Source organism: Polypterus senegalus, chromosome 9 (assembly GCF_016835505.1).
Source record: "Polypterus senegalus isolate Bchr_013 chromosome 9, ASM1683550v1, whole genome shotgun sequence".
NCBI lineage: Eukaryota > Metazoa > Chordata > Cladistia > Polypteriformes > Polypteridae > Polypterus > Polypterus senegalus.
In genome coordinates, this window is record NC_053162.1 from 89,712,041 (window position 1) to 89,728,158 (window position 16,118).

At 39.6% G+C, this 16,118-nt stretch overlaps 1 protein-coding gene across 1 annotated transcript in view; it reads left to right on the forward strand.

Annotated features, from left to right (window-relative positions):
- Positions 1 to 16,118, forward strand: part of spire2 (spire-type actin nucleation factor 2) — a 192,266-nt gene that overhangs the window by 83,470 nt on the left and 92,678 nt on the right. The window contains exon 4 of the mRNA XM_039763456.1: positions 13,607 to 13,684. Within this exon, the coding sequence (XP_039619390.1) occupies positions 13,607 to 13,684 (78 nt within the window). The remainder of the gene's footprint in view (positions 1 to 13,606; positions 13,685 to 16,118) is intronic.

The following is a 16,118-nucleotide window of genomic DNA, read 5'->3' on the forward strand; positions in this document are numbered from 1 at the left end:
GAAAAACAATGCGGTTGCATGGATGTTAAAGTATTCCATGAAAAAATGTAAATGCTGCAAGAATATCAATTAGCAGCATATTAATGTCCTGTCTGTCTTCGATGTAGATTGTGGCAGGAGGGGGCGCTAGTGCTCCCTTGAACCCTCAGGTACAACTCCAGACACCAGGTAAAAGTCCAAGACTTTTTATTTTTTTCCACGGTGCACCATGCACCTTCCACACTACTCATACAAACAATCAATAAACCAAATATTCTCTCTCCTCCACTCCCAGACACTTTGCTCCTCTCCCTCCCAGCACAGCTCGTTGTCTGGAGTGAGGCACCGGCCCTTTTATAGCCCCTGACCCGGAGGTGTTTCTGTCCCAACAGTCCACAGTTCCTTATTCTTTCCGGGTCAGGGCAATCAGTCCTTTACTTCAACCCGGGAGCACTTCGTTCCTTCCCGTCACATGACCGTGACGTACTCCCGGGTCATAAGGCCCTAAAGAGCCCATAAGCCCTCCCACAGCGACTCTTGGTGGCCCCCAAGGTATCCAGCAGGGCTGTGTAAAAACATTACATAGTCCATAAGGCCCTGCTGGAACTCGGGGCACGATCCTGCTGTCGGGAGAGCTCCTCCTGGCGGCCTGGGGGTGAGGGCCGGAGCACGAAGCCGGCAGTCCTCCACAAGATAAATATGCAGATATCCATTGCTAATATTGAAGTAATCAGTGCACAATTAACATTTTTTTTTAATATTCTTGCTTTACGCAGAAAAAAAAACCCAAAAACAAATCAAAAAAAGCTGATAGTCTGGTTTCACATTGGCCAGCATGTCAGACTTAATGACTGCAGTTGCTGGATCTCATCACCTTGAAGACATCAGATTGCATGAGCAGAAATGGTACAGTATGATGGATTACATGACTGCCTCACAGTTTCAACTTTCCAAAGTACTGCATATATGCTGCGCATTGAAAGCCAATTAACATGATGCCTGCCAACACCAGTGGCTTTATGGATGTTTTTTAGGTATAGTGTGTTTAAATAACCATTGTCTCTGCCCATCGTTTACCTTTGTTTTGTGGACACTGGACAAACAAGATGCGCTTCTGTTTGCAGGGTCCAAAAACACCTATTTAACTCTTTTCTTTTTGGCCTCATTTTATATATTGTACTTTTAGCTAAATTCTCATCTGTTGTCAAATCTCGTACACACCCTTACAACTTAATAAAAAAAACTAACCTGATTTGCTACAACTTACTAAGATAATATAAATGAAGGCAATGACTGAAAATTACTGGGGCAATTGTGTAGTGTGATGCTGATTGTAGCCAGATGCCAGTAAATATTAGCAGTAATTAGACACCAGGGAATGGAACTAAAGAAGCCGAACTACTATATAGGAGCATTTAGTTAAACATAATCAGTTATTACATAACAGCCACGACTCAGTTAACAATGTACCAACTAATGTTGTTGTGCTTTAACAACAGAACTTCCATAGAGATACAATTAATTAAGTCGAACAGCATTTTTGATCACCATCATAAGTAGTCATATTGCAGTATTAGAACAACAACAGTAACATTTATTTCTATAGCACATTTTCATACAAGGAATGTAGCTCAAAGTGTTCTATCTATCTATCTATCTATCTATCTATCTATCTATCTATCTATCTATCTATCTATCTATCTATCTATCTATATGGTGGTCCAGATCTAATACAGTAATGCAATTTTCATTATGCTATAACTTATTAAGTTTATTACATAGAAAATCACCCGAAAAATCCCAGACCATCGAGAAATGTGCGAACCGACGACATGAAGAATCATCTTCGCGCCGAACTGGAGTCGTCCCCGCATAATTCAAAGACATCCAGACGATCTGGATCTACATAAGATTAGATCTGGACCAACTTGTATTTAGATATACTAATTTAGAGAAACCCTGTTGAGTCTGCTTGACTCTTCTAAGAAACTTGAGAAGGATTTGTATGTTTAACTGGCATTCTATTCAATACTGCCATAGCTGCTGCTAGGAAAGGCCTGTGAGAGACTACGCAGATGCAAGTAATGGATGGATCGTTGTGCTTGTTTCTTTTTTCATCCCAGAGTAGATGATTGCCCTGAGAGTAAATTGGTGATTATGCTCTGTGGAAAACAGGCAACACAGGGGAGATTAAAATTGTTATGTAGAGTCAGTTCAAAGTTTGGCCAACAGTAATGTCCACTACCCCTTGATATGAAACAATTTTAATGATGAAGACCACCCTTTAAGAATTTTTTATTCACCCTCAGGTTCACACCCCATCCAATTCAAATTTTCTATCTTGTTGTTTAAATTAATATCGGTGTAGACCAATAATCTGGAAGGCCTTAGGTTATAAAATAATTCTGTACACCACTGTGTAGGCAGGGATGACTACATGTGGGGAAAAAGGCAGTAATGCTACTATTGTAGCGCTAAATAACTAAACCAGCCCCAATCCCACTCCTCCGGTAATCAATTCAGGACTATAATTAGAATTGCTCAAGGGCAAACAATGCAAAACATTAACAAGAAAATATTACCTTTTACATCTGAGCACAACAAACAGACCAGTTGAAGCCAAGAGTCAAAAAATAATTTGCGTTGTTGACTGCACCTGAATAATAAATAAATATGTTTTTATGAAAATGCTGTTCAAAATCATTATATAGAAACCTTTCCAAGTATATTGTATAAGGAAATACAACAACACATTAGTTTGGAAATTGTTTGATAGATTACAGAAAATGCTAACCAAAGGAAGATCAGAGACGGTGGCACTGACCAGAAAGCAGGAGACAGAGCTAGAGGTAGCAGAGTTAAAGATGTTAAGATTTACATTGGGTGTGACAAGGATGGACCGGATTAGAAAAGAGGACATTAGAGGGTCAGCTCAAGTTAGATGGTTGGGAGACAAAGTCAGAGAGGTGAGATTTGTGCAGAGGAGAGAAGCTGGGTATATTGGGAGAAAGATGCTAAGGATAGAGCTGCCAGGGAAGAGGAAAAGAGGAAGGCCTAAGAGGAGGTTTATGGATATGGTGAGAGAGGACATGCAGGTGATGGGTGTAACAGAAAAAGATGCAGAGGACAGAAAGATATGGAACAAGATGATCGGCTGTGGCAACCTCTAATGGGATCAGCCGAAAGTAGAAGAAGAAGAAGAAAAATAACTATAGAAAACTGTACACCTTAATATAGCATCAATAATGGCATCCATCATTTATACTTTATTAATCCCCAAGGGGAAATTATTTTTGCATATGACCTTTAGGGTTCAGAGAGCAAGGCCACCTACTGTAGAGAGCTCCTGCAACAATTTTCAAGTTGAGGGCCTTGCTCAAGGGTCCAACAGAGTACCGACAATCTTCCAGATACCATAGCAACAGAGTCACTACTCCGCCCCATTAATGTCTATAAAATATTTAACATCATAATAAATGTTAGAACATTCTTAGATGTGCTTAATTCAATTCAGGGTGGTGGGTTCCAGAGCTTATCCTGGCAGACTTGGGTGCAAGGCAGTAAGTAACCAACCATAGGATGCCAGTCCATGGCAGTGCCCAATCAAGTACACCCCCACACAAGTCTGGTTTAGAGTAACCAATCAACCTAACAGCAGAGTGTCTGTCTAAGAATGTGTTCTTAGCATCAGCGATGTGCTGGATGATTTATTTCACGTCTTGCCACCTACTTTTGATCTTTTCTTTTGTAATTTTGATTGATTTACTGACAGACTTTAATAAACTTGTTCCAACATCGTGACTTAGTAAAGCAAATCATCTGAGTGTTAAGTGCAGTTACTGTATATTATGGGGTAGCAAATGTGTGTGGAGCACAGTGCCATTCACGGCTTAAAATAACCAAAAAGGCCTTCAAAAACCTATAAATAACAGGAGTGACTACTACAGAGAAATATTGCCTTCAGACTTTGAAAGCTTTGTTAGCCTTTGTTGCTTAGCTTATTTATATTTTTGTAGTGTTGTTTTTATTCACATTCAGTGCTCTTTGTAAGATTTTTGTGATTTTATGGGGAAATTGTCATTGATTAGTGACACAAATGAGTGGAAGGTAGAAGCATTTTGTGGTAATGGCATCTCCTTTACAATTTTTAATCAACAACTTTACCATTTACTGGTGCTCTATGGTTCCAAGCCTATACAAAAACCTGTATGAAGACTTTATGTGCTACAGTTTCAAAGTTTCTTTTCATTTCTGTTTTGTTTTATTCTGCTTCTTTTTTGGGACCTTCAGGGCTATTGCATAAAGGACTTTACATAGGACATTGAGGGACAAACTGAAAATAAACTAATATATTTATACTAAGGGGTTACCCCCTGCTTGCTTCGCTCGCCAACCCCCATGGCCTGCGCATCTCTGCCGCTCCCGTTGTGAAGAGGGGGGCTGAACCCACCCCAAGGAGATGCGGTTGCTCCTCCGAAACCCCCTCTTAAACTGTGATACAATGGGAAACAAATAGTTTTTTTTTTTGTTACCCCCTCTTTGCTCGATCAGCTGCTGGCTTGCTGCTGCTGATGTGCCACGTGATCTGCATCTTGCATGGCGCTTCGAACATTTAAAAGCTGTACTACTCTTTGTCTTTTATTTCCGGCCCCAGGCATGGAACACATATCTCCAGACAGAATTCCATCTCAGGATAATGGATCTGTGAGGCAAAAGCGTTATCCATTTTGCATAGGTGTTTTTACCATTTAAGAAGATCCTGAAATATCATCGAAAACCTATGCAGTTATCACTCAATTCTCCATTAAAATTGCCCAGACAATGGAACATCTGTTACATAGTTGTAGTTACATACCCTAAAGCAGGGGTGTCGAACTCCAGTCCTGGAGGGCCACAGTGGCTGCAGGTTTTCATTCTAACCATCTTATTAATTAGTGACCAGTTTTTGATGCTAATTAACTACTTTAGCCTTAGCTTTAATTAGCTTGACTCAGACCCCTTAGTTGTTTTTTTCTTAATTAGCAGCCGGACAGTAATGAGACATAAAACAAGCTGGACATGACATGTACCCATCAAACAAAATCTGAAAATAAAGATGAAGGTCTCAGTAAGGTTGATCATTTTAGGAGTTCTTAGAAAAGAAAACAGAATATCAACAGTTTTGGAAATGTCTTCTGTGACAAAAAGAGAGCAGCAACAAGCCATGGAATTGAATAATGGGTTTAATTGACACCAAGAATCAGCTTCTCATTAAGCAACTGGTTGGAGTTTGAAGCCCCAATTTAGCAGGTCATCTGTTGGCTCGTTTCATGTCTCATTTCTGTATGGCTGTCATTTAATGAAGAAAAGAATCAATTCAGAAGGCTTAATCCTTAAAAACAAGGCTATTCAAATAGAGTGAAAAGAAGTTAATTAGCAGTGAAAAATGGACACTAATTAGGAAAAGGGTTAGATAGAAAACCTGCACCCACTGCGGCCCTGATGGCCTGGAGTTTGACACCCGTGCCCTAAAGTTTTTATTACATTTTGAAAGTACTAATACAATATAACTATGTAAGTACACTTGTTTTGGATCAGTGATAAATTGTTACATTGTAATTATATTAACTGTGGAATAACAATGACAACTGAGTAATTAACTATAATGTTACTTTGTATTATACAGTAAGTACAGAGTAATAACTCATAGTTACACTGTACTTATACATGTAATTACATAGTAGTTACAGTGTAATTATGGACACTTAATGTGAAGTATTACCAAAGATTCCATGATTGAAATGTTTAAAATTATAAAGGGAATAAGTACAATGGATCAAGATGGTCACTTTAAAATGAATTGAACAAAAACACAGGAACAGAGTTGAAAACTTGTTAAAGGTAAATTTCACACAAATATTAGGAAGTTTTCTTTCACACAGGGAACCATAGACACATGGACACAGTTGCCAAGTAGAGTGGTAGACAGTAGAACTTTTGGTACCTTCAATACTAGATTTGATGTTATTAGGAGGAATTAAGTGGATATGACTGGCAAGCTGTTGGGCTGATTGACCTGTTCTTGTCTAGACTTTTCTAATATTCTAATGTTCATATCATGCACGGCACTGTAAAGGGCAGGGTGTGCTGCTCTTGCCCCACCAAACAAAGGTGATGGTGTTATGTTGGTTAGCACTCTTGTTGTTCAACCTAGAAGTGTGGTTTTATCAGCATAACATTTAACTTTTTCTTTAATTAGGTGTTTGCCTCCATTTTGTCAGGCTGTCCCCCAGTAAGGCCACATTTTCACTAAAGTTATTTACTGTGGTTTAGGATTCTTTGCATCAATATTAGCAGGCAGTGTGATGTAGTAGTTAAGGCTTTGGACTTCAACCCCTCAGGCTGTGGGTTCATATCCCACTACTGACACCGTGGGACCCTGAGCAAGTCAATTGACCTGCCTGTGCTCCAAATGGAAAACCAGAAGAAGTTTAACCAATTGTATCATAAACGGTGTAAGTCACCTTGGATAAAGGCATTAGCCAAATAAGTAAATGTAAATACTGAATATGAAAAAAATTTCCAGCACTAACAATGGATATGTACCAAATGCAACAATTGTTTAGCATAATAAAGTTTGAAAAGATATAAATTGTAATTACCTTTTCCTTTTCCACCTTTTACATTCTAACCTGGGCAAGGGCAGGCAACTTGGCTAGTACGTTTAATAAGGTTGACATAAGGTGTTTTATGTGGATCCATCTCAGGTCATTTATAAACGTGACACTAACTGTATTCCTGTATTGTGTACCTAACGATTTAGAGGTGTTAGTTTCAACGTAGTTAACCATCTAAAATAACCCTGTTTGATAATATTATTTGAAGGAAGTGAAAAGATATAGACGAGAAAAATGTAATGAGAAGGCCAGCTGGAGTGGAATGCTGAGAATACTGTGCCAAAATATGTCATTGAGGAAATGAAGACTTCAGAGTACAGTGATATCAGTTTTTCCGGCATATAATGAAGCTTTTCTGTTTACTCAAGGAGCTGTTGCTCAGCTTTAATACAAACATTACTTGTTCTTGTACATTTCCTGTTATAGTAACAGCAACTGTTTTCTAACACTCCAATGCTTTAATAAGAAGGTTTTATTGTCACTCCTTCAACTGAAGCAGACGTATAAAAGCAAACATGAATATAAAATGTAATGGCTGTGATAAATTTGTATACGACAGCACATTTGGGTAACATTAGAAAACCAACAAAAACTTCACCAAATTTACAACACTGACATGAAAATAAATATTTTTATTATTTGGTGATGTCAGGTTAGGTCAAAAAAGTGAATGAGCGACATCAGACAAAACAGAGAATTAAAAAAGGGGTTACCACTCACATGCACCTTAGTTGATGTTTAGTCTTGATGTTTTTTGGAAGAAATAAATGGATAGGACTGGCGAGCTTTGTTGGGCTGAATGGCCTGTTCTTGTCTAGATTGTTCTAATGTTCTTAGTGATGACACCATTGACTGAATGTCTGATTTGTGGTTTAGGATTGGGTGACAGATGCTCTAATCATTTAACATAAAACATACGGCAAACTCACTCAGAATGACATAAATTATGTTTTAAATGGACTAGGAATGTTTACTGGGCTCAGACAATTCAGAGCACAAGTGCTAGAAGGAAATGTGGACAAAACTAACATGTTGAACCAATTTTTGAATAGATTTTCCCAGCTTCCACCACCACCTTCTTTCAATGACCAGACCTGTGAACCATCCACACTGGTTTAGCCAGTAATGTGTTCACCTATGACCATCAGTATAAGTTGTACATAACTGATGACCAAGTAAGGAGACAACTGAGGAAGCTACACACAGGAAAAGCTAAAGGATGGATCAGCCCTATAGTTCTGGAGACTTGTGCTGACCAACTATGTGTTCTCCTCTGTTAGCTTTTCAGTCTGTCATTAATGCTCCAGAAAGTGCAGCTGCTGTGAAGAACATCCTCTGTCAATCCTTTTCCAATAATGTTAAGGACCTCTTCACTTAATGACAAGTGGCCTTTATGTTCCACATCATGAAGTTATTTGAGAGCCAGATCCTGGACTATATGAGCCTTCTTGTGGAAGACCACATGGACCTACTGCAGTTCTTCTATAGGACATAAATTACAGTGGAAGATGCAATTATATATCTGCTCCAAAAGGCTTATTCCAATCTGGACAGAGTTGGCAGCACTGTGAGGTTTATGTATTTGATTTCATCAGTGCCTCCAATACCGTCCAGGCATCCATGTTAAGAGGTAAGCTCAAGGATATGCAGGTGGATGAGCCTATTTGTGCTAAATAATGGACTATCTATCTGTTGGACAGACCACAGTTTGTGAGGCTCATGGACTGTGTGTATGATGTGGATGTAAGCAACACTTCACTACCCCAAGGAACAGTCCTGTTTCCATTTCTCTTCACCCTGTATACCCTGGACCATAAATATAACAACAGGTCATGTAAACTGCAGAAATTCTCAGATGATTCTACACTAATGGAGTGTTTTGACAAGGATGACGAGACAGAGTGTATTCAGGTGGAGAACTTTGTTTCTTGGAGCAAAGAGAACTGTCTGCACCTTAACATCAGAAAAGAGAAGGAACGGTTTGTTGATTTTCACTGAACCAAAGAGCCACTACACCCAGTCACTATCCAGGGGGGTGGTACATGCCTACAACTTCTGGGGGTTCATATTACTGACAGGCTGAAAAGCTCTTGTAACATAGAAGAACTATATAAGAAAGAGCAGAACAGGCTGTTTTTGGTTTTTCTTAAGAGAATGTGCTCCTTTAATGTGGATACTGACATCTTTGACATGTCCTATAACTCTATAAGGGCCAGAGCAATTTTCTGTGCTGTGGAGTGCTGGACTGGTCATATAACTTCAGGAGAGGTCCACCAAATTAGTAAGCTGAATAAGAAGGCAGGTTCAGTTATAGAATGCACTTTGGACCCCCTGGAGGTCACAGCAAAGGAGAGAATGAAAACAACACTGAGTGCCATTATGAACAATGCTGCACATCCTCTCTCTGGCACACTAACACGGAGGACTTTCATGCAATGAATTATCCAGCAGAAGTGCGTCAAGAAACGCCAGTGGAGCTCATTCATACCAGTGGCAATACATCTGCATAATGCCTAACTGTGACTGTGACTGCCTTTTTTCCCCTAACAAAGTCAGAAACTTTCTTTTTAGGAATTCTGGCATGTATTGGAGAGGGAGTTGTTATTGTTTATTATATTGATTGATTGATTGATTGAGGTTTTGTGTTCAATGTTGCCTATTATTTACATATGATATCATCCATTTTCAAACCCACTGAATCCTAACACAGGGTCATGGAGGTGTGCTGGAGCCAGGGCCGGATTTTCCTATAGGCTAACTAGGCTTCAGCCTAGGGCCTCAAGATCAAGAGGGGCCTACATTCAAATTGTTAGCAATTTGAACAAACTTAAAAATGGGAGGTGTAAGGGCCTCATAAGTGGAATAGCCTAGGGCCTCTTTTCATCTAAATCCGGCCCTGGCTGGAGCCAATCCTGGAGGGGTAAATGAAATGTTAAAAATCATTTTGTGGTAGAAAATACTGTTCTTAAGTATTGCCAACGTGCTTTATGGGTAGTTGCACTCCAGTGGTGAAAACATGTCAAACAAGAATAACTGGGCAGGGTCAAAAGCAGCCATATCATTCCTGTACCTGGAAACACCCTTTGCATGTTTGCATTTGTATGACTAGTTACTTCAGGGTGGAGCAGCTTGAAATGTAATCAGGCATCAATGCTTAAATGCCATGAGATGCCACAGTGCTTCACATATCATATAAAAAACAGACATGTCCGTCACAATTAAATGTTTTGTCGCTTTAGCTTCAAGAAGGCCAGATATTAAAAGCTGACTTGACTGACGAGAATGGTGTCACTGGCAGGATATAATAAAAATGTAGCCTCCTTATCAGTGCTATGTCATTATGTGACTGCTAAAATGAAGTCAGCGTTGAAGGGTCACTTGGATGACTCATGTGTGTTGCTATGCTACGCTAGTAATGACTTAATATTTAATGTGATTTGGTTTTATCCTTTAAGCTACAAAATGTTTTGGAGGATTATTACTGTCACTTGTGAAGTTGTCACTTATATGTGCTCTTCAACACATGATACCACTCTCAGGTGATGTACTTAGTCAACAGAACCACCTTACCTCGACATTTCTGTCTGCCTCACCTGAAAAATCTCAGAATATATTTTTAAATGGCATAAAAGCTGAAATGACAAGGACCTTGAGTATGTCACCTTGTACATTTAGTTGTACAAGAAGATAAGGAGCCACAAGATGCTCATTGGTATAACCATGATTTTAACAGATATTAAAGTAGTTCAGCAGGAATGCCTCTTTATTTTTGTAGAACCATCCAATAATTTTCATACCTAGCCAATTCAGGGTTACAAGGATCTAGAATTTATCCCAGCAGCATCAGGTACCAGTTCACCCTAGGGACCATTGTAACACTGCATGCCAACAATGGGTTGCTTTAGAATCCCCAGTTAACCTACTTTGGTTTGACTCATGCACATAAGGTAAGGACAGTACTCTTGACCAATAAATGAGGAGGACGTTGGGTTTAACTTCAAAAGCTCACTCTCATGTGAATTATGTTATTTTATTTATGATGTGCAATGATTTTTTGGGAAGTATCCATATAATAATATTTTAGCAAAACATGCATGTTTTTTGCATTTTGTATGTTGTGAACAAACAACTGGAAAACCGACATGAGGATTATGCAACACGAGTAATGTCAGGTCTTATTCCCATTCACATTTTACAGGTCATTTGCTGTTGTACAGCATTGGTCATCATAACCTTTTTTTATTTTTGTTCTTTATGAAAACATGAGATTAAAATTTTTCTCAGCTATTGCTACCCAACAACATGGGACGAGTCTTGTATAAAAAATATCATTTTTGAGCAGAGTATTCATTTAATCTGTTAGCACTGTGGTAGAGTGGTTAAAGTATTGGATTTTAAACTACAAGCTGCTAGTTCAGTTCCTGCTTCAAAGTCAGAGTGTGAACTTGAACACATCACTTAACCTTCCTGTGCTTCAAAAATGTATGCAATTGTACCGTATACTGATCTTATAAGTTGCCTTTGCTAAAGCCGTCACTCAGATTATAGAAATAAACGTGCGTCTCTCAGAATAGATGGAAAAAACTGTTTGGAATAGAAGTCCACCCCAAGATAATCTGAAACAATTTGCATCATGTGTCAGAATCACTCTGCTACACTTTTGGCTACACTGTGCAACACGTTTCTCTGAAGGTAGATGGGGGACAAAAATCACTCCTAAGGAAGTGGACCTAAGAAACTGCATATAATATTAAGTTAACGTGGAAAAATTAGATTATAATAGGAGAAGCCCTTGTGGGAGTACTCTGCACTCAGAACAATCAAAGAAGGCCAAGGTTAAGAGAAATAGTGCCTTTAATACTTAGAAACGTAAACCACATAGGAGAAATAATCACAGGGAGAGCACAAAGTAAAAATAAGCAGAATAAACTAAAAAACCCTGCTGCTTCTCTGGGTTTGACTATACAGTCTTGATTCAATCCAGTAACTTGCCCACATGCCCAGCATGGCTCACCCTTTCCTTGACCCAGACTTCCCTCTCCCCTGACAGTTTAGTCTTCATTTCGAATTCCCCTCTGATGTCATAGTCGGTCTGCCTCAGACCTAGAGATAATTTTAAATTCCAGGTCAAATCAGGCTCTTTGTTTTCTACAATGGACATAAGGATAGAGTTCATTTTATTAGACGGCCTTCATTTTATCAATAGACCTTCACTGTGAGGATTTACAGAATGACAATTAAAAAGTAAATTGGACAATGTTGCCAAAAACAGACTTGACAGTAACAGAGTAAACCCCATAGGACAGTACATTAATCGGTTATCAGGAATTCTGTTGGCAAAGATGGTGCACTATTGAAAGCTGAGGGCTGTGAAAAGGGGTAGATTTTTAGGTTGGACCAACATGTTAAAATCTAAAGGACACACACAAGCCAACATGGGGTGACCCTTACCATAAACCAGGTGCCACAGAGCTGAAAAAACATTTGACAAGCAGTCCAACTAGACTTTGGAAGAGTAAGGAGGACTTCAGTGATTCTTGGAAGACCTAATAATAGGGGCACCAAAAAGAAGAAGAAGAAAGATGCTACAGGGTTCAAAGAAATTTTACTATGGTGACAATCAGAGGGACATGTAACAATGTCAGGTAATGCTTCTAATTCTCAGGCTTCTGTTGTGGAAGAAAAGAGAATATTTTTGGATATGATTCCATTCTGAATCTTTTAAGTGTAATTTAACACATTAAAATATCACAAGCCTCTTCTTTCATTATCTGTAAAGCATGGTTTTAAGGTAAATTGTTTATCTGCTTGCTATAAAACAATATTGTCTATCTGTTAAGAACAAATGTGCTTTCTTTTAAGTTGCATTTCAGTCATTAATCATTAATGAATACTGCTCAGTAAAGTGAAACTGTGCCCCAGAAGTATTTATGGCCTATTGTAAAACAATTTCAGAGATGCTGATACTATGTTAGGTTTCCTTTTTTGAGTAATGTGGTGGTACTGTGCTTAGAACCTTAGGAAACTTGGTTCATATCCTTGCTGTGCAGTTTGAATCCCCTCACTATGGTTCTCAGAGCTATGCAAATTATATTAATTCCATCTGTGACCACCAGGGGGCATGCCAGCTTCCTAAGACGACTCAACGGACACCAGGCACAAGTCCAGCAACACACACGTTTCATTTACAGGTGGGAAAAGTTTCCAAACCGTTCCCACACGCAGAACAGTACAATAGGTACAGCACAATAAACAAAGCAGACAACACTTCTTCCCACTATTCTTCCACCTCAACCCCTCCTAAGGCAAACGTCATCCTCTCACTTACGACTCCCTGAATGAAGGCACGCGGCTCCTTATATTCAGAATCCTGGGAGAACTTCTGGTGTCACATAATTGTGGAGTACTTCCAGGTAAGGTGGGAACCCTATATATAATGATTAAGCAGTTCCTGCAGCACACCCTAGTGGCACCCCTGGAAACCAACAGGGCTGAGCCGACAAATACCAATTCCCATACAGGGATATGGGATTGCGAGGTACAGTTGCTGACCAGCGAAACTTCCAAATAGCAGCTCGGGGGAGATAGTGCCCTTCATAAGCCATCTCCCCTTGGCCTTCCATTAAGAAGGCATCCCGGCCGTCCCTCACACATCCATTTTCTGAAACCACTTAATACAATTTAATAATTGTGAGGGCAGGAGCATTTATTAAGCTATCTGCTGTAAGACAGGAACTAGCCCAAGTCAGAGTGCCAGTTTATTGCAGGACACAGTGCACACTCCCCCTTGTTACTCATACCAGGCTGATTCAGAATCGTCAGCAGGCCGAATATTCAGGATTTTGTAATTGTGGAAGGAAGAAATATTCCAGATAAAGTAATCTCTGGTGCTGACAACGTATGGTAGATGAGAAGTACATATGTAAGGACTAACAGCCAGTTTATTGTGATTCTCTTTAACTTTTTAATAGATGTTGAAGAAAATAAATACAGAAGAGCATGCAGAGATACTGACTGCAGAGCTGGACAATCTCCGTCACACTGACTGGGTGAGAATAAAGTCTGGATATTTGCACTGCTTAAGTACTGATTCTGTGTTAAAGATAGATGTTAACTTTGTTCTCCATGTTCTGTGCTGTTTGATACTCCTTTCATAACCTGTGTTAGCTTTCTACTCTACAGATAACTGAAAAGGACATAGGAACATTACAAAATAAAAATTCATATTAAACTGCTTATGAGGTAGATGATATATATATATATATATATATATATATATATATATAGTGACAGATAGGGGGCGCTGTCATCCCCTTGAACCCTCAGACCAGATGCCAGACACCAGGTAAAAGTCCAATAATTAAATTTATTTGAACTATACAGTGCACAAAGCACCCTCCACTCCACAATACTCATAAATCAATAATTAATAACAATAACAATAAATCCTCCACTCTCCCAGATGCGTTGTCACCCTTCCTCCCGACTCAGCTCATCCTTCTGGGATTTCCCAGAGTCCTTTATAGTCCATGACTCCTCTTATTCAACCTGGAAGCATGTCATTCCCTCTGTCCATGTGACTGGGACGTACTTCCAGGCTGTAGGGAAAATACTGTACAAGTCTCTGGGCCTCCCTGCAGCATCCCCTGGCGGCCCCGATGTTATCCAGCAGGGCTGTACAGGAAAACTCCAATGTCCATGATGCCTTGCTGGAATTCGGGGCACCTCCATGCTGTAGGAAGGGCTCCATCTGGCGCCCTGGGGGTATTGGCCGGGATGAATGGCGGGCCATATATCACAATATATATATATATATTGCATAGTTTACTGTCAAATAATGCAAATAGTTTGCGACACGTGTTTCACCCTCATTTGGGCTTATCAGGCGTACACACTCTACTGCTCCCCTCTCGGGGATCGAACCTCGGATGTCAGCGTCAGAGATGAAGCCCCTTTACGCTGTGCCACGGCGTGTATATATTGTGTACTGTATATATATTGTGAGAAACCCACCTGCCACAAACAGACAGACACCAAATGTCCCGATTACACACGTTTTTATTAAACACAACACTACACAGTGCCACAACCGGCCAACTCAGTCTCTTTCTCTCTCTCTCTGTCTCTCTCTCTCTCTTCAGCCACCATCTCCTCCTCAGGCTCCTATCTTCTCCCTCCCAACTCTAGCCCTGAGTGGAATGTTGTGGCCTCCTTTATAGAGCACCCAGAAGTGCTCCAGGTGCTTCTTGATTAGAATCTTGTAGCACTTCCTGCTATGGCGGAAGTGCTGTCAACCACCATTCTGGAGCTGTCCAGGCGCCCCCTGGTGGTGGCCATGTCCTCCTACAGGGTTAAGTGTCCCGACTCCGTGGCCTCCATGCAACCCAGGACAGCTGCCCTTTCACATTCTGGGGAAAATACTGTCCCTCTCCTGGTCTCTCCCATCTTCTGGCATTCTGGTGGGGCAATGCCCCCGGATATCTGTCACAATATTTATTTTGCACACTCAAGGGATTAAAAAAACAACATTATAATACAGTATAAGTGGAATGTCCCAAGCAGGGTCAAAAGCTTTTCAGTTGTTCTGGTGGGAAGTTAAAGTCTATTCTATTCTTGAAGTAGCTTTAAAGATATTTGCTACCCCTCCTTCCTTGGTCTGTTCCACATTGTTCTTATTTTTTTCCATTATATTGTCAAATGAAAGTAACATTTTTCACTCCATTTTCTATCCACATCCTTAACCAGTGCTACTGGAATAGTTAGTGGTTCCATGTGAATATCATGGAATTAAATGGGTCACAATTTAAATGGATGAAGGCACCTCTGAATTGAACTGGAATTGTTACTGAAGAGGCATTTTCAGCTACTGCTGCATCTCAATTGAAATGAGGCCCCTGACTTTGTTAGGCCAGTTTTCTATTGTTTTGCTCTCCATATACAGTATGGTTTGAATTATTGTTCTTCCATAAGACGATTCTTCTCCCAAACTCAAGAATAGTTGCTATTTGCTTTGCAGACAGATTTTGTTCTATTACTCCTAATTCTCCTCTTGAGATGTCATTCTTGTATCCCCATGGTATAACGATGGCACTTCTGCTATTGCTCCAAACTCAGCACTTAGCATTAAGAGAAGAAAATGTATCGTTTTCCACTTGGACACGGAGTCTCTCTGTGCCTTTTGGAAAACCTTAGACAAGATATTTTTTGTGTCTTTTCAGTAATGGACTCTATTTTGTCATCCTGTTGAGTATATGTATGTGTGTATATATATATATATATATATATATATATATATATATATATATATATATATATATATATATATATATATATATATATATATATATACACACACACATATATATATATATATATATATTCTGTCTGTGTTTAGATTGGGGAGCTGGTGTGCCTCCTGGAGGCCACAATATACAATCACTGGCCACTTTATTAGGTACACATTGCTAGTACCGGGTTGGACCC